General features: G+C 46.5%; 1 protein-coding gene across 3 annotated transcripts in view; it reads left to right on the top strand.

The window, feature by feature from the left end:
• LOC144937861 (pappalysin-1-like) overlaps positions 1–21,577 on the top strand; it is a 157,659-nt gene extending 136,082 nt beyond the window's left edge. For all 3 annotated transcript variants that reach the window (XM_078865385.1, XM_078865386.1, XM_078865384.1), the window contains exons 22-24: positions 1,435–1,506; positions 5,725–5,823; positions 21,449–21,577. In XM_078865385.1, the coding sequence (XP_078721511.1) occupies positions 1,435–1,506; positions 5,725–5,823; positions 21,449–21,565 (288 nt within the window). In that variant the 3' untranslated portion in view covers positions 21,566–21,577. The remainder of the gene's footprint in view (positions 1–1,434; positions 1,507–5,724; positions 5,824–21,448) is intronic.

Below are 21,577 nucleotides of genomic sequence, written 5' to 3'. Positions count from 1 at the left end.
CGGATGCCAGTGCACACCTAACCTCTTTTCTGTGTGACCTCACGGGATGTTTAGGGTCCACTGCGAAACAAACGGTGCATATTCCTTCGGTCAGTAAAAACCACCATGATTAACCAGGGCGGTCCATGGGCTTGAAGCGCAAAAATCTGCAAACAAGCGGCAAATGCGCTGCTGCTGCTGAGCCATGTCACCTTGTGTTGACATTGCGAGGATGTTTTTTTTAGTCTGAGCAGCAGTGGCATTGCATTCTTGAAACCAAGCTTTCTTGATTTGTTTTTTAGTTGGCTGTAGACAGCTGCAGCGTTGGTTTAAATCACGGCAGGCTCCTGTTATGTGTCGGCATGAAGGTGTATTTACGTTTTCGTTGCACGCCTGCATCTCTGTTATGAAGGGGGAGGATAAATGGTTTTAAAACAGACAAAAAACACTCAAGTGGAGTTCTTTACTTTTGTGACAACGTGCAACAGCAGTCGCTTTTACGATGCATCGAGTGATCCATTAGTAATATCGATTCTAATATCAGAGGTAGCTCTGTCAAATCTACTTTCGAGGGCGGTTCTCTCATCCGATGAGCACGGTACAATGTGAAAGAAGTTCAGCAGACACACAAGACCTGTTTAAAGCTGCGTGGTGGTAGTGGCAGCAATGGCGTCATTACCAGCAGGTGCAGAATGTAGCAAACAATATACATATGTAGTGACGCACTCGGAGACACGAGGAGAAGGAGGCACTGTATTCATTAACAGCCTTCACAAGTAGCAAGGGACAACTACAACTCTCAGTCAGGACAACTGGCAGACTGCCGGACTGACGATGCCGAGAAGGTGAAGACGTTGACAAAGACTCCAGCAGCCCGGCAGGATTCCACTCCAGGCGACAGCCCCAAGCCTTCGCTCGGGGTCCCCTTTTATTTACCCGGCGTGGCCTCGCTCCGCCCCGGCCACGCCCCCCTTCTAGAACATACTAGCGGGTTCCCGGGCTTACTTCACGTGCCCCCACACATCACATTTCCCCCCCCTCTCTCTGACTTATTACGTGACCTGCTGACAGACAGGGCTGCTGCAACTGCAGATCCCCTTCTCTGCCAGCAAACCGCGCTATGCTACGTAGTGACCCATTCCATGTCACTACACATATACAAATACATTAACGCTCCCCCCCTCCCTCGGGTCCCTCTAACTGTAGGCTCACAGTGATTGGGGTGTTTGCTCGCCCAACACGCAACCGGGCGGGGGGGCTGAAGCAGTGACAAATTGGCACGTTACGTTCGCGTGACAAACCTTACTGATCGTCCGCGTCGGGTAAATGTGAGTGTACGACACAAATTGCGGCATTTGACTCGACCCAAGCCCAAGGAGTTTTTTACATTTTTTAAAAAAATTTTATCACGAGTAGTAAATGATTCGATGCGGAAATGTTCTTGTCAATCGACAGGAGATCGTCTGCACGGGGAAGAAGGAGTGGCACCCCCCACCACATGCCATCTACTGCTTCCAAAATTGCGAGGTGAGAACCCTTTGTATGTACGTACGTATGTTGAACTTCTTTCCTTTGCTCGAAACTCAAACACAAACCATCTTTAAGGGCCGAGCGTCCAAGTGTTGCCAGCCATTTCAAGTACAGTACGATGCTCCGTTTTCACCTTGCGCGTGAAATGAAGCAAAATTTCAAACAGCTTGAAATATATCGTTTGTGTGTGTATATATACAGGTTGGTGGGGAGGAGTAGTGTAGTGGTTTAGAGCACTGCGCTACCAACCCCGGCGACCCAAATTCGATTCCCGCTCACGGCCAACACCAGTGATGAGTATCTGAACTGGTCCTGTGCATTGTCTAGGTCGACTGGGCCTCAAATGAGTACCTGGTGCGGTGTGTAAACTTTTAAACTCGAGAGACAAAAGCGGCCGGGCATGGTGCAGGCCACCCACCCCCTCGTCTGCCGTTGTGGCCTTCATCGGTGCTCGCTAACAGCACCTTGCCCCAACTGTCTGTTAAGACTATTCGGTGGATCTTTGTCTTTTTTTATAGAGGTTAAGGTGAAACCTTGCAATGTCTTGCTAACGCCACCACTGCTGGCAGAACGGCCTTCACTTTGGAGAGCCCCTCTAGAGGGTGTCTTGGCCTACTCTTCCATGCCGGCCAGGCGTCTTGTACGAGTTGGAAGTTGCCCCACATTTTATTCCGTAACACGTGGCCTCACCATGCACCCATTCACACTGCTGGGATGGACAGAGGTGGGGGGGGGGGAATTTAAGAAATTCGAACCAAAATTTCAGCTGTGCTAACCATTGCAACATGGAGCATATTATATATATCTATAGTGATAATAAAATAGCACTTGCTGCGTCTGGCTTTCATTAACAACATAATGTGTGTAGGCTTGTCAGATAGGTTACTGCACTTTGATCATCCGAATTAGGCTACGGGGAGTCCAGCGTTGGATTTTTAATGTCATAAATTAGCTTCACTTTCCATGCCCAAGGATACTCATCTCACGTCACGATCTGTGGTTTAATCTTCGCGCGTCGATCGATCGGTTGAACATTTTTTTTATGGGCCGTTAAAAAAAATTTAGTCTGCTGACATGGCTCACAGATACAGATGCCTCGAAATTATTACATTGTGGCCACAATTGGAATTTTGTAATGTAAAACACAGTCCAAAATTACATTTCAATAAGAATTCCGTTTGCTCATGTGTTTTGCATTACCGATGACAATATAAAATTATTTCTGATTGACCCAAGTAATCGTATCACTTATTTGATTTTTACCATGGATTGAATCTTACTGTCATTGTTTACCCGCTCACAATCTCAAAGTGTGTGAGATTGAATCAGTAGTGACAAAGCAATCACAATGCAGTTTTTTTTACGTTTTCACTTCTTCATCATCATCATCAGCCATGATCAATTCATTGCTGGATGAAGGCTTCCCCAAGCAGCCATCACCTCTCATAATCTTGCGATTTAATGATCCATCCAGCAAGTGCACATGAACCATATCTGATTGTTTATGCAGTTACATTTTAACAGTCTAGTTCTGGGCACAATTCCGAAATAATCCAGGATATTTTGCAACAATACTTCTTTGAAATTCGTTTCATTTAAAAGTTTCTTAACTTTTAACGCGTGAATGTGTTTTTTTTTTCAATCTCTACAATTCTTGCGCCATCCTCTCCTGAATGATATTGGGGTTGGAGGGGGTTGGCGGTGGGGGGGGTTCAGGATTTGAGAAATTTTGCGCCATCGTTTTAACTACCGCGCCGGGAGATTGAATCGAACCGACCGACCCTCTGGATCGCAAGCCCAGTTGTGCCAACCATTTCACCACAGTGGCAGCATCTTAGTCATGGATGACACCTTTATGGACGCCCTTTATACGAACGCATGCTTGGTGGGGTGTTTGCATTTGTGGACGTGCCCAGTTGCTGCCACATATGAGATATGTGTTTGAACCAGACTTCCCTTTCCAGCTGGGCTTTTTTACAAAGTCAACAGAAAATCCAGAACTAATTTTTTCCTCTCCTGCAAAGGCTGGGCTAGATTGAGGTTACAGCGGCTTGCCCAAGAGAAAGAAATAAAACCTGGAGCGAAGAAAAAGAACCCGTCGTTAATTCTTTAAACAACGCGTTTTAATTAAAGCAGATTTGCAGTACAAAGACACATTCTGGTTATAAGTAGTTACAAGCAATCTGTTGTGTGTGTGCCTGGGCAGTAGCTGCGGTATAAATTAAACGCAGAAACCAATAAAACTATTATCATCAAAGGCATCTGGCCAGCATGGATGAGGCCAGAAACCATTGAGAGGGGCTCTGTCGGCCCTCCCTCAATTTGAGGCCCTTCTGCCAGTTGTGGCATTTGCAAATAATTACAGGTGTTCAGCTTTACCTTTCTTGCAATAAAATTTAAAGATTGAGAGGATGTATAATAAGCAATACTCATTGCGATACATTTGGTGTACTTACACGTTAAGAGGTGTAACGTCAATCAATATTGATCGCTAAGCTCACAATGCAACCCATCGAAAGCGTGCGTGGAACCATCGCTGTTTTTCTATTCGTATATGTGTTCACATGACCCCCGCAGCCACTAGAGGCCGCTATATTCACCACTATTTTTTATTTTCGATTCTTGAGCCAAACCATGACCCTGAATCACCTAGATAGGTTCAAAGAAAATAAGAAATAACTACGACGTTTCGATCGCAACACAAGCGTTCGTCATCAGGAAGAGGGGGTTAGCTTCTAAAGGGAAACTGTTTAGAAAGGTTTGAAATGGGCGTAGCCCAAATGTCAGCAGCCAATGTTAGTGCGAGTGGTGGGCAGCGACCGTGACGGTGGTGGGTTTTCCACCAATCAGAGGGCTGCCCAGTAAAAATTAGCATCATTGGAACCTCATTTGGCAGTAGAAAAATATGATAATTGTTTTTGTACCCTTTTATCTGGCAACAAAACGGACACCTTTTTTTACAAGGAGTCATGTTTGCATAGACCACAATACCTGCAGTCGTAATGCAAACAAAAAAAACATAACTCTGATAATGTATGCACTGTCCTTGAAGTTGATTGGTCCACACCCGAGACAGCTTTCCTTAGAGCCTAGTCTCACATGGTGTTGGACCAACACCATGTGTAAAAAAGGTGTCAGTTTTGTTGCCAGATAAAAGGGTAAAAAAACAATTATCAAAAATGAGCATGTTAATGTGAAATCGTTGAGCGGCATCCACGGCCAGCGCCCTGAGGTGGCTATGTTAATGTGAGAGATGAGCATGTTAATGGGAGATTGCAGAGTAGCAACCTCGAGTTCGGCGAGCGAAGTGGCTGTGTTCGTGTGAGACATTTTACCGTGGAGGCCGCTCAACGATCTTACATTAACATGCAAATTTTTACTGGGCAGCCCTTTGATTGGTGGAAAAGCCCACCACTCACATTAACATTGGCTGCTGACATTTGGGCTACGCCCATTTCAAACCTCTATAAACAGTTTCCCTATAGAAGCTAACCCCCTCTTCCTGATGAAGAAACGCTTGTGTTGCGATCGAAACGTCGTTTTTTCTTATTTTCTTTAAACCTATCTTCGTAACTTTGCCGAAAGACCCAGGGAATATGAATTCCTGCAGTCACGAACGCTTTAAGTCAAGATTCATGACCCTGAATTGCAATACCCTCTAAACTGCATACGAATCTGGAATTTACATCTTCATTTTTCTTTTATCTTTAGATCTCTTTTTCCTGTTCTGTACCGTCATTTCCCACTTCATTTTATTTATGCCTTTTGTGCACCACTCTGAGGTGCAGTTGCATTTAAGCGCTCAATAAATGTAAATCCTTTCGTGTGAGTAAAATTCCACGTGCACTTTTGAATGCACGATGGAATATGGCTGGAAAAGTTCCACTGAATTAATGTTTACACTCGTTATTTCTTTACCCTGCTGTAGCAGATCTTCAAGTTTTAATCCATGACCAAATCACCCTCAACGTGCCCGAACATGTCTAGATATCATATATATAATACATATAAATATAAATACGTTGATTTTCTCCACATACAATTCAATGCATGTGTCATGAGTTTAAGAATCAACATTATTTGATGAACTCGCGTAATTGTTCCACTCCTTCCAGAGACTCAGGGTGGCTCTGCTGGAAAACTAAAGAGCACCCGTATCATGATTATCATTCTTAATTTTGATGTGGGCTGTGTGTGCACTTGTGTGGTGTTTAGTTATGGGTCGGAGATGGGTACTGTGATCCGATGAACAACAACGCCTACTGCCACTACGACGGAGGGGATTGTTGCGATTCCACATCCACCTCCAAACAGGTGACCAAGTCACACGCCCATGCTGCACTCGAATACATTATAAGGTCCCACTCTGTACACACAAACGCTTGCCACAAATGAACCACATTTACCTTGCTGATCTCGTCAAGGAGCAACAACCATCACGCAAACTGCAGTCTTTTTTGGGACACCGTAGCACAGGGGTTTTGGAAGACAGTCCTTGTAGGTAAATATTGAAGGAGAGGTTTTGAGAGGTTAAAGTAGAAACAGGAGAGAAGTGTCCCGGGGTCACTGGGATAGTTATGGAGGGCGCTTAAGAAGGATGGAGTGGTTGATGGTGTTGAAAGCACCAACGAGAACTCGAAGCGAGAAGGATGCACGTCTGAGGGGAGAAGAACGTGATTTAGCACACGTAGGGGGGAGCGGGGATTCAGCGGTGTGGCCTTGGTGGAAGCCAGATTGATGACGGATCACGAAGACCGTGGCTGGAGGTGCGTTTAAGAGGGGTGCGCGGCGATCACTTTTGAAGCCGCTGCCCACAGAACCGGAGCTTTGAGGTAGCAGGGAAGGTCACGTGGATGTTGAGGTTTGCCGTGATTTTTTGTTGTTCTCAGGATGGGATTGACAGCAGTAGTGTCGAGGCTTAGAGGCGCAGGGGCAGATCTAGAAAATTCTCAAGAAGGTTGGGGAGGGGGGAAGGAGGCAGGGAGTCTTGAAATTTCAAGCTCTTAAAATAGGGCCTTGCATTGCTCAATACGCATTCAGTGTATTGTCTCTTGTGAATATCAATAAAATACACATTTTTGGGGTCTCTAGTGGGATTGGTAGTGGGGTGAGGGAGGGGGGGCATCACCGGCATTCCCCCACCCCCTTGGATCCACCACTGGCTGAGGGGCATTAATGAAGCTTGTGATGTAAAGGGCGAGAGTGGATAGGCAGTGATGGATGGGTTTGGCAGGCAGAGGATCAATGACGGAAGGAGTTAGGCTGGGAATGATGGTCGGGATGTCATTCGGGGTGACTGGGCATGCATGTCAAGGGCAGGTGGTGGGGGGAGTAGAAGGCGAGGCAATAGACGGGCAGAGTCAGACACCAGAATGCCATTCCAATTTTTTTTTACAACTTTTCAGAGAAATAGGAGGCGAGTTATTCACATTTGGCAACTGACGCAGATGCAGGAATGAGTTTACAGTACTGTGCTGAAGAGTGGTATCAGAATTTATTCTGGGCTTCCCTAGGGAAACTCAGCTTTAAATTGGTATATTGTGCAACATGTAAACATCAGCGCTGGAGAGACAAAGGCGGTTTGACGTGGTACAGGCCACACCATCCCCCTTGTGCGCCGTGCCAGTCTTAATAGGTGCTCACCATCGGCAATTGTTCAAACACTCGTAGCAGGAGATCTTTGTCTTCGTGTACAGGTTCTGCAGTGGCACTCACCACTGCTACAATTTCAGTGACCTGAGTTTCATTTGCGGCCATGTGTAGCTAAATTACTTGGTATACGAATATGGCTTGGGCCTCATCCTAAACGTGTAGAGTCGTACCTGGTATTATATTTTTGCTCCAGCACAGCGGAGGTAGAGGCAGGCAGTCACGAGGTGCGTATTACGGGTGGGAAAGACTCGCAATTCGATTCAATGGTCCATTCTGTAATATTTGGTTCTTTTGGTAAAGTCACGTAGGTAGAAAAATAATAGATCACGACGTTTCGATCGCAACACAAGCAATCGTCATCAGGTGGGACAACCACAGCAATAAAAAATACTGCTCATGATGATTGCTTGTGTTGCGATCGAAACGTCGTGTTCTATTATTTTTCTACCTTCGTGACTTTACCGAAAGAACCAAAGAGTATGGATTCCTGCAGTCACGAAAGCTACAAATCAAGATTGGTCCATTCTACTTTAACTTCTGTAGTCAATCGTAGTGTGCCTCTCGTTGGTGCTGGGCGATGTCAACCATAAGATACAGCGCCTACGTGTGTAGACTTTTTGGCAGTCCCCAGGGGCGTGCCACCGTTTCCACACACCTCAACTTGGACTTATTTCCCAATCAGCCTAGGTATATCAAACACTGCGATCAAACACTGTCATCAAGTTCAACGCAACACCGCCGAATCTTGACACAGCCAACTGTCGCCGCCCCGAACACGTGCCGATTCCCTGACCGTCCGGGTCAAAGCAGGACAGCTGGCAACTCCATCCCCGATGCTGTCGAGATTTTTTTAAAATTAAATCCGCATTGTTATATACCACACGCTGGTCAGCAATGGGAAGAGAATTGTGAGCACGTAAGTGCTGCCCCCATTTGCTGTCCGCAGCGCAGCCTCCCATAAACTACACATTATCTGAGCAAATACGTGAAAACGCAATTGACTTGCGCACGCGCCTGATTCGAAGCCAGTGTCGATACTCAGGGCCACCACCCAGAGGTTCCTGTTGGCCCGTGGCAGAATTCCACGTGCGGCCTCCTTAAACGATAGCAACAGCAACAGGCCAGGCCTGTCGCGGGGTTCTCTTCCGCGCGATGCCTGGGGGCAACCGGCCCCTTTTGCAACTCTCCTGCCAACATGCTAGGAATCGCTATTAATCGATGAATCGGTGCGTTGTTCAACCCCCTGCTTCATACCCCCCACCCCATGCTCTGGTAAGCCTTAATAAGTGCTTGTTAACTGCACTTGGCTCAACACTCCATGAGGCTAAGTGGTGGTGGTGGGGGGGGAGCAAGGGGTTGTCTTTCTCTAAAATGCGTTGCACACATCTTAATCTCCTTTTGAACGTCGCGTCCCCACCGTGGAAAAGCCGTCACAACGCACAAAACTTGTTCCTTGTGGCGGGGGGGGGGGGAAATAACTGACCATTACAAACACTTACGGATTAAGTGATCTTTAATAGGGCTCGGATTCATATTATCCGAACATCTGGTTGTGTTTCTGTGTTCTACCTACTGGTGCATGCGAACGTAAGAGGCCTTTCTCACACGGGGATTTCGCAACGCAAGGGGACTGATTGCCCTGAATTGCTGCCAGCCCACGGTGAATCCAAGCAACAGTTAAAACTCTTTTTTGCTTTGGCAATAAAAAAAAATAACATTTTGGGAAATTGTTTCCCCCGCCACCCCCTAAAGGGACCCAGTAAAGTGCACGGGCATTATTATAATTCATACACAATAAAACGTACAGTGTATTAAAGCGGCCGCAGCTAGAGCAGCAGCAGCGTCTGTCGCAAAAAAAAAAACCCTCGTTGCTGGGATTGTTCTGCGCATTAGCCCGCATTCCACATTAGCCAGTTTTGTAGTCATGTGTGGACCAGGTGTCAGTCAACGCTGTGCAAGCGTGATGAAGCAACATGCAAACAGGGTGGCAGCACATTGCAAACAAATTGAAAGTTATAGGTTTAAAAAGTTAAAGGTGCCATTACATGTTTGTGCTATGAACGTATCCATTGATGCCTTGGACACCCTTGTAAATTAGATGTTTCATCACAAGTATTCCCTTTCCCAGTTAAACAGTGGGTAATTGCAGAGATGGGGACATTTATTCGCTGCGATTATATGCCCGAAGAGAAGAAATTAGTCTGCGGTCTGAATATCAATCGTGAAGTCAGTGCAAAGAGTCATCGGTAAGCTGGGGTTGACACTTTAATACAAAATCGTAATAAAATAATTCTCACGACGTTTCGGCCACAACGCAAGCAGCCGTCCTCAGGTGAAGAACAGGTCTGTCGTGACTTTACCCAAAGAACCAAGAAGATGAATCCCTGCAGTCACGAAAGCTTTAAATCGAAATTTAAAATCGTAATACTTTTCACCATCCTCCTAATGGCTTGCCATGTTACGGCGCTCTGGAAGTTGTGATTATTATTATTATGCAAAAGCAAATGAGGCGCAAATTTGGCAAATGTTGGACCATGATGCTGGTGCACAATGACCTTCTCGTTTTCAACGGCATTGCGGATTTTTTGTTTTAACATCCGCCGTTGATGCAATCAGCACGTCATTTATGGTGAACGCACGCGCAGTATTAACCGGGGTAGCTTGCCGGATTCCAACCGCAACATTTGTGCAATGAGCGACGACCACGCCACTGCTGGGCCAAGTCTCACCGCCCTTTGTTCCGGCACCTCAACGTACCGCATGGGGGAGTGGGTGGGGAGGGTGGGGGGGAAATGCGGTGTAAGTAATAAATGATGATGAAGTTAGTAGGGGAGATTTTTTTATAACTGATGCACCGGTGAACGGGAACATAGAGGAGGAATATGATCAGCACATTCCCATCTCCGTTACGTGCTCGGGTGAGTTTAGGCACAGGAGTCAGAATCACATTAAGGAATAGAGCGAATGTGCTGGACAGAAGAACGTTTTAAACAGTGCGTACTATCTGCTGTGACACATGGCTCAGGAATACGGTCATTAGCAATAGCACAAGAATGTGACAAAAAGTGAATAGTTGCGCAGAGTAGCTTGGAAAGATGAATGCCTTGGAATGGCATTGAGCGATGGATTGAGGAACGCATGGATTAGAGAACATACACACATGTTAATGACATCATCATTCAGGCTATACAAATTACATAAGTGGGCTTGTATGTATGTTGAACTTCTTTCGCACCATACGTACCCGACCGTGCTAGTTGGAGGTGCAGGGGGGGGGGGAACAAACTTAAACTAAAGTTCTAAAGAAATTCGTTTTCGATCGAGTAGTGGCTTGGGGAGGGTTGCATCCAGCAGTGGATTGACCATGGCTGATAATAATGATGCGAGGGCTTCGATGACAATCTTGCCATCATTCGGGCAACAGGGTGATACTGCAGTTACATTTGTGTCACTCGGCAAGAAAGGGCCCTGAGTTCGATTCCCGACGTTTTTCTCTGTGGAGTTTGTAACTTATGTTTCCCGCTTGTGCTGCACAGGTTCCCTCCGGCTTCTCTAAGAAAGACCTACAACTTTAGGATACCCTCCCGACAAAAAAGCATTGAGACTCGTTAAGGCTCTTCCTGGGTAAACTAATGTGATAACAAACAATAAATATAATCGAGGTGGTGTGTGTCTGTGTGTGTTGGAGGGCCCACAGTAGATTTGGAGCTGGAAATCATTGCAAATACGTTGACATTTCAATTTGTGATGTAGCTAAATTTAAGGATAGAGTCTAGTCAATGCAACTGCAGTTAGGTGCTTGGTAAATAAAATGTGTATGGTAATTGTATTAAACTAATTATTTACAACCGTTTGTGTGTTTCCGCCCCCCCCCCCCCACTTCACCATGTTGGTGAACGTTGGCTAGTGGAGGGGGGGGGGACGGTGGTTCAGACATTGCTCGTCGCTGACGTTTCAGCTGTGGACATCACCAGTTTCATATGCCGGTGCACTCGCTCCTTCGCCACCGCCGTGTGCACACTGTGTGCATGGTGCATTTGCCTTTTAATTATTCGCACGTGAAAAGAGGGACAGTGGCAAGTCGTTGCGACTGCCGCTGAGTTATCCGTTTTGTAAATCTTGAACAGAAGCGGTTCTCACTGGGCCGAGGAGTTGGTGTCCGTTGCGACAGCGGGCGGGGCAAAATGAAAATGCTTCCCAATCCTTGTTTTATGTGAAACATCAACGTTGCCTATTTTGGTTGATGGTGTCGTGGCGAACGGTATTGTTGCATTGTGCGAGAAGTGGCAACGAACAGATTGCACGCACTACACATTTTCAGCGACAAATTAAGGCTGCACGCGTGTCTGCGTTTGGGCTCGGGCGGATTCAGACGGAGCAGAAGGAATTTCCTTTTTCTTTTTTAAAAAAGGCACTAAGGAGAGAGGCGGCGTACTTACTGTACTTTGTGAAAAATGTAGAGCCTGTCAACTTGCTGATTCATTTCTGCCCAGAATGACCTGGCAATGGGTTTGCAACACATACACACACTCCCTTTCCTGCAGCCTCTCGCTAGCCGTCACCAAACCCTCGCCTTAACGCAGTGGCCAAAGGAAGGAAAGACATGAATACGCCTTAATTCTAGATTTGAAGCTTTCGTGACTGCAAGGATTCATACTCTTAGTTTTTTCGGTAAAGTCACGTAGGTAAAAAAATGAAATTAAAATTAATAAAAATAAAATAATAAAAATCACGACGTTTCGGAGGCAACACAAGTCTCCGTCATCAGGTGGGACCGTCACAGCCAGATTTGCTGTATCAAGTGAGGCTCACTTGATACAGCAAATCAGGCTCACTTGATACAGCAAATCTGGCTGTGACGGTCCCACCTGATGACGGAGACTTGTGTTGCCTCCGAAACGTCGTGATTTTTATTATTTTATTTTTATTAATTTAATTTCATTTTTTTACTTACGTGACTTTACCGAAAAATCTAAGAGTATAAATTCGCCTTGCTGTGTGTTGCCCAATCACTGAGCAACAGGTGGGCTTAAATCTGGCCAGTCGCTGAAATGTTACAAGAGGGCCTTCCTTCGGTGCTCGCGAATGGACCTGGCCGAACATTACAATATAGGACCGCAGAGCTCGGGCAAATGTTTCCGGCCGGTTTTGTTTGCCTTGTTCGCTCGCCTGTGGTTTCGCCAAATTTGTGTGTATATATATTAGTTTACTACTCCCAGGTGATGTATTGCGAACGTTTGATGTGATTTGAAATTATTTAGCAGAGCAAATTAGAGTTGCCTTTTAAAATTATCTTCTGGTAGATCACATTATTATTATTCTTAAAATGCTAATATGAGAGGGGAAAAAATGATTACAATTTATTTAAGTGTAAATATACTGGCATAACATATTCATAATACAAAAACTAAGCTCTCGGTGCTCTCGGTAGGCCTTAAAAGTTACCACGGATTTGGAAATTAATTGTGTCAGCGGCGAGCGTCTGACAGAATTATATATATTTAAAAAAATCTTTCCAGCCCTCATTGGAAAAGTCGTAAAATGTATATTCATCTGTTGGGATTGGCTGGTCCAAGATAAATGTTTGGAGTGGCCTTGTGCCGCAGATAGAATGTCCACGGTTTGGTGAGTTAAGAGCACACCATGATGGGCAGTAGCGTCTTGCAGCAGAGGAACACGGTTTTTTGGAAGGTAACGTAGGCAATAAGAACCCCCATTGTTGCCAAAAATGGTCTGTGTTCTCACGGCAGAGAAATACATCAAGCGGCAGAGCCTAATGACAAGTGACAAATGAAAAGAATCAGAATAATGCAGCGCCGCTACTTGCCAAGAACGCAGCACTGCCAATGGCCTATTATGAGTTCTATTGTTGAAACAAAGTTTATTTATTTTATGGAGTACATTACACGTTTCTGGACACATTTGACTGCTTGTAAACGTCTGGTCCACGACACAGACCCCTATTTTTGAAAGACCAGTGATTTGTCCTGCTCGGTTTTTATATTCCCTCTTTTCTGCACAAATGTAAGTGAGGAGGGTTGCTTTACTCTGGAGTTATAAAGCCATATATGCATACACTAAGCCACTTCGTCACATGCGCATATGCGAGAATTGAAAACATTACACCTTTGGAAAGTGTTTTTTTTTTAAATACGAATTATCCATAGATCTACTTAGCCAATCCACTGCTGGATGAAGGCCTCCTCAAGCTGTCGCAGTCTTGGGGGCTGTTTGACCACACGTTCGATCGTGCAGGTTGGAGATTGGGGGAAGGAATGTGTCATGCCAGAGTTGGTTTTGCTATCACTGAATCAGAATCTTTCTTTCGACTGGAGGAATCCGATGAGCTATGAAGCTCTTTTGCACGGCCGGCAATCAAACTCAGGCCTCCAGGTTCACCGACAAAGTGCACGAACCATTGCACCACCCGGAGCCACTGTTAATCTGTCCTTTATTTCCAGCAGCCCCGAAAGTGCAACTCAAAAGAGCACTTGGAACTCGAGGGCATATTATATAACGTAACAATAAATAAATAATTATATCAATAAATAGAAAAATAATAATTAACATCACTCAACAAAACGTTTCGGAGTGCAGGTTTTTTTTTGCCTGAGGGGACCCCCCCCCCCCTCGCTGCAGCTGTCCCTCTGCTGCATATGCAGATCGACTGTAGATGCAGCTCTTCGTTGGCCTGATGAAGATGTCGATGTCATTGCTGGGGAAGGTCAAGAATGGTATCGCTTTTGCAAGAGTGAAGCTGCACTGAACACTTGCGAATGCCGTGTGGCGTGCCAAAACCTGACATTGCGGGTGGGAACATATAAACACGTGCATCAAGCCCAATGGCAAGCACATGTGTAAAAAAAATACTAAATCTGACATTTGCCCCATTTAATTTGCTATTCACAGGAATTGAAATATGCACAACTGACTGAATTGTTTGGAGAAAGGTTTAATAATAATAATAGGTGCAAATGCAACAACGAAAACAAAGGCCCCTGATTGTGCGTGCGCGTGCATGTGTGCACGCGAGTGTGTTTGCGCGTGTGTGCGGGTGTTCATGCGTGGGCGAGTGTGAGTGTGCGCATGCGTGTGTGAACTGGTCAAGGTGTTGTTGGGGGAGCGGTGGCGTCGCGGTTAGCGCGCGCTACGCTGCGAACCCGGTGACCCGAGTTCGATTCCCATTCACGGCCAACACCAATCGGTCCTTGGCGTCCACTAGATCGACTCTACCTCAAATGAGTAACTGGTACGGTGTGTGAACATCGCCACTAGAGAGACAAAGACGGCCGGGCGTGTGGTGCTGGTCACCCACCCACCGCCCTCGTGTGCCGTGCTAACAGCACTTGCCCCAACAGTCTGTTGAGGCTAGACGGGGGACCTTTGTCTTTGTTGTAGCGAGTCTGGCAAACCTCTGTGAGACCCCAACAAGTTCCCCAAGGTTGCTCCAATTTCAGGTCGTCGCCTCAGGCCCCAAAAAAAACAAGGTACAAATATGTACGACGAGGCCACGCAAAACACCCATTTTTTGTGTGTGTGTGTGAACTGATCATAATTGGGACAGGCTGGGGAAAAGGTTGCAAGGTTGCGGAGAGCGAATTAGCTGTGGTTTTGTTGTTTAGATGCCTGACGCTCGCAGCTCAGATGTCGGGGGGGGGGGGGGCGGGGGGGTGTGCAACATTTTTTTTTTCCTTAATCCCGACATTAGCACTGACCGCTCTGGAGGGTCGGAGCGACGGGTGAGTGACGTTCGCGCGTGTGGGCGCTGTGGTGCTGGCATGCAGGTTAGCGCAAGCTCGTAACACATGGAAGTGGTTTTAATTCGTGTGAGTACATTTTATTGCAAAACAGTGTTAAGATGTTTCTTCACTTACATTTTTTTTTATCAAGTGCTAGATGTGTCTGCAGGCAAAAAGGAACTGATGTTTTCGTCAGTCATTATTTTTCTTCTGCACCCCCCCCTCCCTCTCGTCTTCCTCTCTGCCCCCAAACTCGAAGGGTTCTTTCTTTTCACCCTGCCACAGTGCCACAGGACACAGAGCAACACACATGCACAACACCTGCGCAAAGCCTTCGCCACTCGCTGAAATAAATTATTTCGTTGGTTTCGGCCCAAAAAACCCAGGCTTAATTACACTTTGGCTTCCGCCGCACACACAACATACAAAATGAACTTATAACCTTTGTAATGTCAGCCTTTTGCCAAATAAGGTAAAGTCTGAACACGACCGCTTTAATATTTCTCACATATGCAGTGTAATGCAATATATATTAAAACGATGGTTGCATGTCAGAAAAATATTTGAGTTTTTTTTTGTTTACACGCAAGCAGAGTCGGAGAAAAAGTGGTATGAGAAGAATTTGCTGGGAATGTGTTCGCAGACCATTCGTTGTTTAGGGAAAGAAAAAATACTCTTTCCCGAAAGTGATCTTCGAATGCGAGGCTGCAAAAAAATAAATAAATTGACGTAGATCAAGAAGATTTCGATGTCTCGATAAGGTTTCATCATTTCCCTTGATATCCAGAAACAGAAGAGCGCACACAGCTTCAACGGCGGTTGGATTTACTCGCAAAACGTATTGTGAAACTGAATACCTTTACACATATGGTAAGCAAACTGAACACACATGCATAGGATGCAAAATTCTATAGTAAAAACATTTTGGCAGTAAAGCCGGTGTTTGCAGTACTTTAGACTCCGCTTTATGCAAGTAAAGTTGTGCAATTTAAATAATTTTTTTGGGTACGGTGGCGTGGAGGAGGAGGATGAAGGGGGGTGGGGGGCGGAGATCGCACAGAGAGCCTGATACTGCCGATGTGTGGCCTGGTTTGTAATCAGTCAACAACACAATGTAACAAACATTCCAATGCAGTGCCTTGCTTCACTCTTTCTGCAGGGCCCCAACTTTCTCCTCTTCTGCACCCCCCCCCCTCCAGCCGCCACCGTCCCCCCCAGTTCCCCATCGCTTGCACGCTCGCCTGCCCGTGTGCATGCGTGCCCCGCTCGTTGCGTGCAGCAGATGAAACGCGTTACAATTTTTACCGCCGTTTCGGGTCAGGAAAAGGAGCGCAGGCAGGGGCTGATGGTAGTAAAAAATACCTCGCGTTTACACTGGGGCACCCAGCAGGGGGGGGGGGAGGAGGAAATGTTGAGCTCGCTTCTATTCGCGCACACTTCTCCCATTCTCTTCCTTGCGTCGCATCTCTCAACAGAATCACGATCTTTATTCATGCCGGAGGAAATCCGAAGAAGAGAAACGAGGGCTCTTTCCACGCAGATGTCCATTCAGGGAGAGGGAGGGAGGGAGGGAGGGGGTGGGGGGGTCAGAAATTTGCGACAACAAAGAGTGTGTGAACACGCTGTAGGAGTGCAGAGTACAGGAGAGATAAGCGAATCTCGAAAACAAAAACTAAACTTTTTTTCTTCACATTACCAGGTAAGGTCCGCTGGGCTGTTTAGCTTCTTTTATGGAAGCAACCTGGCCACAAATGATAGCTCAACGATGGCGGCGTATCACGTGGAAAAGCAGACCGACACTAATCGAAGTAATCTAAATGCGTGTTTCTAAATGTCAAATGAACACCGCTTCCCCACGACTCACCACCCCCCGGCACCCACCCCGCAGTTTATTGGGAATTCCCGTCGTATTCGTTAAATGTTTGTTTCTTTATATTTTTTTTGCGCGTGTTTAGCCTCGTATGCTGCAGTCTTTGCTTTCAGTCTAAACCTTCGGGGGTCCATTTCGTTTTTTGGCTTCCCCGTCCAGTCGACAAGTGTGTGTGTGTAGCGGTTAATGCGCTGCGCTACGAATCTGGCGGCCCGAGTTCGATTCCCGCTCACGGCCAACACCAGTGACGACTATCAGTACCGGTCTTGGGCCTCCCCTATGTCGACTCAGCCTCAAATGAGTATCTGGTGTGGTGTGTAAACATCGCCACTGGGGAGACAAAGGCGGCCGGGCGTGCTGCTGGCCACCCACCCTATCGTGTGCCGTGCCGGCCTTCATAGGTGCTCGCTAACAGCACTTGCCCCCTACAGTCTGTTAAGGCTACACTGGGGGATCTTTCTATAGTCAATTCCAAGTTTTTGTTAATTCAGCGGCAACCTGAGCAGAACAAAATGTAAAGGCAATGCTTTTTTCACTTCTGTGCACATGCCCCCTATCACCACATTAATTTCTATAAATTGACTTTGGTCGCTTTTGCCTTCTCTGCTTTAAATTTTTCCACATCTTCTCTCTGTTTCTTTCTTTTACTCTCCCCCCCGCCCGCCCCCACCTCGCTTTCCCCTACCTTCATTCCTTTCGGCTGCCCCCTTGTCCGTGCTGAAGCCAGCATATGTTTTGATGCTTAATGTATGCCTGCAGTGTGTGCCACCGGACACTGTAATGCTTGAAGAATTTTGCCCCCTTTTTTATTTCCCCAACCAAATTTGGAATATGTCTGATGATTAACCCTTCATATGAGACTCTTTCCGCACCTGCCGTAAAACAGCGCAAGGAGGACCCCGCCGCAGCACTGCCTGGTGATTTGCCTTTGCACAACAGCCCTTTGCGGTGGCTGTTTACAGGCGGGACCGATGGACACGTTGCGTAAAGGTGTTCTTTAAATGTTTGAAGATAAAAGAGGACAGGTCCCTAAACTGTCGGGACTGCCTCTCGCGTGCCAAAGCTCACGGTGATTTATTGTAATGGCATTTGTTTCATCTTGTGGGGATTTGTCGTACCTCACTGGCAAGAGAAATAGAAATGCGTGGTTTCTCTTGGGAGGTACACGAGGGTTTGTGCAATCAATAACGAATCACGGCAAAAAAGTGTGCATTTATTTAAAACGATAGAATTCTTCTTTTTTGAAGTTTTGTTTGCACAACCCGTCTGCCCGTAATTCAATTTTAAACATTTTTAAAACCCGTTTTGAGCAGATGGAAAAATCAGCCAAAATGAAAAAACCGCATGGTCTTTTGTCAGTCAAAAATGGAATTTTGAGTTTTCAAACACAAGAATGCCAAAATAAATTGTTATTCTAAACGCGAGCAATGTATTTCACAATACTGAAGAGCGTATGAACTGGAGCGTTCTTCGGTGGGAATCTATCCTCAACTGTCATTTTTTTTCCTGGACCAGTTTTTCCTTTTGGTATGTGTCTCTGTGACGTGCCACATCGTCTGACATGTGCTCAAAATTAGCCTTTATGGCTCGTCTACTTAAGAGCAGCTTTCGTACCTTTTGGTAAATATTGGAGGGGTTTGCTTCTTAAAATAGACTGGCCACATCTGGTACCAAAATGAAGTCCATAGTCCGCAGCCTCCAGTGCCTTTCACGAAAGCAGATGTTACTTCAATGGGAACAAAATTAGCAACATTATCCTTTCTTTCTGAAGAGTATAGAAATGTTATGAACTCTGTATGAAACTTACCAAGGGGTTACGGTTAAGAGCGGTGTTATCTTGAGCACTGCGGTTATGGGTTCGGCGCAACTAATTCTGACTGTATCATTCAAACGCTAATGTCCGGTGACCTTCGTCAACAGCGGTGTGTGATGCACATCCGTTTCGTAAACTTGTCCTGTGGCCAAGTGAAAATATCTCATGCGAAAGCCGCGCACAAAGGCTCAAACACTCCTGACTCTTTTTTTTATCTTTATTTGCTCGTTAACCGTGCTCTATTATGTCTATGGACTTGGCAAGGTTGGGTAAAAAATTCAGATGTTGATATAACAAAATGTACACCACCTCACTCGGAATGCTTTGAGACAGGAGGAGGCTCTGTGGGAAAGATGACAAAACGACAATCGCTCAAGTCGCACAACAAAATTTGCTTGGACAAATACCATTTAACAACACACATGGGTGTTGCTCACAAGCAGTGCCTTTGTGAGAGCACCTTCGTGCACTGTTACATCAATTCGTTTCGAGCCTGCGCACATTTTCCTCTTGCCATGGGTTTCTCATCACTTACAGAAAGCGGTGCCGGAATTTCGAATTTTGGGCGAGTGCAGATTTACCGCTGGTAAACGCGATGTCGCAGCCCTGCTCGACGGAGCTCCGCAGGGCTTCTTTCTCTGAGGGTATTTTTGCCTCGTCTTCCATGCCTGCCAGACATCTTGGAAGAGATGGGAGAGGCGGACCATTGGAACACCTCATGGTCTGCCCACTGGTCGAGGAAGCCCCCCCCCCCCCCCCCGCATTGCGCGAGATCTCGTCAGTGGGCAAACTGCCGATCGACTGACCGTGGTGCTCCAGCCATTTGTACTGCTTGGGGGAGATTTCAGAAACTCAGCCTCATTTTCTTTGGGTCTTTCGGTAAAGTCACGAACCTGTCTTTGAACCTATCTACGTGACTTTACCGAAAGACCCAAAGAATATGATTTCCTGCAGTCATGAAAGCTTTAAGTCAAGATTTTTCCTCATTGTTTCAACTGCAGCAAGGGGGCCTGGTGGTGGTGGGGGGTGGAAGGGATCGGATCAGCAACCCCTGGATTGCAAGTCCCGTGTGCTAATAACCATTACACCACAGCAGCACCCCTCTAGATTTACATACACAGGGGAAGATAGAAAAGTTCACAAGAATTCCACGTGGTGACGCGCGCAACGACGGTGTTCTTGTTGGGTTCCTTGCCAAAAGCAGCCACAGGGCTGCGGTGGAATTTCCTGAAATTGTATTGTTGTTGCCTGTAGGTTCATGTAGGAGAACTCCTCTTATCCGTGTCCCTGGTACCCCCACAGCTCCTTTTATCCGTGGGAAGTTGTAGGGTCCCGGGAAAAATGCCAGTTATCTGCGGCAATATTCTTCCTATTACCCACAATCGTCTGCGGTTTCTCCCTGTTGCTTCCTATTACTTTCCACAGTTTCTTCACGGATTAGCGGAGTAAATGTCGCGGATAACCCCCTCCCCACCTCCGCCCTTGCAGTTAGAAACCTGTAAAAATTGGCGTGCACATGCAGCAAATAGACAAATATCCCCCGTCCATGCGATGGTTGCAAACGGTCGAGGCAAGTGCCTTGGACAAACACCGGTTAAGGTTAGCGTAAAGTCACGTAGAAGGGAAATAATACAAATATAAAAATAAAACATAATAAAATGCAATTCTCACGACGTTTCGGCCACAACGCAAGCAGCCGTCCTCAGGTGAAGAACAGGGCTGTCATTCAGACGCTGTCTTTCCGACAGACCTGTTCTTCACCTGAGGACGGCTGCTTGCGTTGTGGCCGAAACGTCGTGAGAATTGTATTTTATGATGTTTTATTTTTATTATTTTATTATTACCCTTCTACGTGACTTTACCGAAAGAACCAAGAAGATGAATCCCTGCAGTCACGAAAGCTTTAAATCGAAATTTAAGGTTAGCGTAGTTCGCACGTATGTACGTACGTTAAACTGCTTTTGCGCCCTACCCAGCCGACCGTCCTATTCATGTGTGCGGCAGAAGGACAACAAACTAAACATAAAAAGCATTTTTAAGAACTGAGTTTTGACGATTTAAAAGTTCATTGCTCCCGGTGGCTCCCTAATATCGAAAGGAAGAGTGTTCCAAGATGGCCGCAGAAGCCCATGTCCCATACCGCCCACCTTTTGTGCTGGGGGTCACGCAATGCAGCGGGTACTCGATTTCAGGCGCGTTGACCTTTCGTTTAGCCTCAAGCGAGTGGGGGTAGGCTCAGACACCTGTCCTCGCCGGCGATACGTTTGAGCGCAGGTCGCCGAGATCCTAAACTTACAGGGTGATCCGTTTCTAGACACCCCGTTCATTTCTCGTGACCATCTTCTTCGATTGCCAACAGGCGATTGAATCGTGTGAAGGCGGTGTTCTCCGTATCCTGCAGCGGAGTGTTAAAATATGTATCACGTGTATTGAGGTTGAGGCGCTGAAGTTAAACGTGATTGTGCCCTATGATGTCTCCTTATTATACTCGTGGGGTATCTATAAGGCCGATTGTCCCCAAGTGCCCAAACTGTGGGTGTGAGTGCGATTCTGTGTTGGCTATTTGCGGGATCCTTGCTTTGTACACACAATAGCGCGCACGCACACACCCGTGGGGAGAGACGGTGGCAGTGATTAGCGCACTGCACTTACAAGCCTGGGGAGACAAAGGCGGCTGGACGCGATGCTGGCCACACACGAGTTGGCCATGTGGCCGTGCCATGCCTGCCCTGTGCTCACTAACGCCACTGTTGGCTACACGGAGGATCTTTGCCTTCGAGTGCACGCGCATATGCCTGGCTTACACTCAAAGAGTTAATCAATTGTACGTGCGTGCGTGTGGTGTGCCTTTTTGTATCCGTGCAGGTGATCACCTTTCCAGACAATTGTGACCGCAAGAAGGAGTGCGCCTGTCGTGACCCCTCCGCTAAAGAGAATGCACAGAAGCGGCGGGCGCGCCTTGGGGGAGGAGGGTTCCGATAGAGGAGACACCAG

The sequence above is a fragment of the Lampetra fluviatilis genome, chromosome 20, assembly GCF_964198595.1.
Source record: "Lampetra fluviatilis chromosome 20, kcLamFluv1.1, whole genome shotgun sequence".
NCBI classification, from domain to species: Eukaryota; Metazoa; Chordata; class Hyperoartia; order Petromyzontiformes; family Petromyzontidae; genus Lampetra; species Lampetra fluviatilis.
Note: the sequence above shows the minus strand (reverse complement) of the source record. Positions and strands in the feature narration are given on the sequence as shown.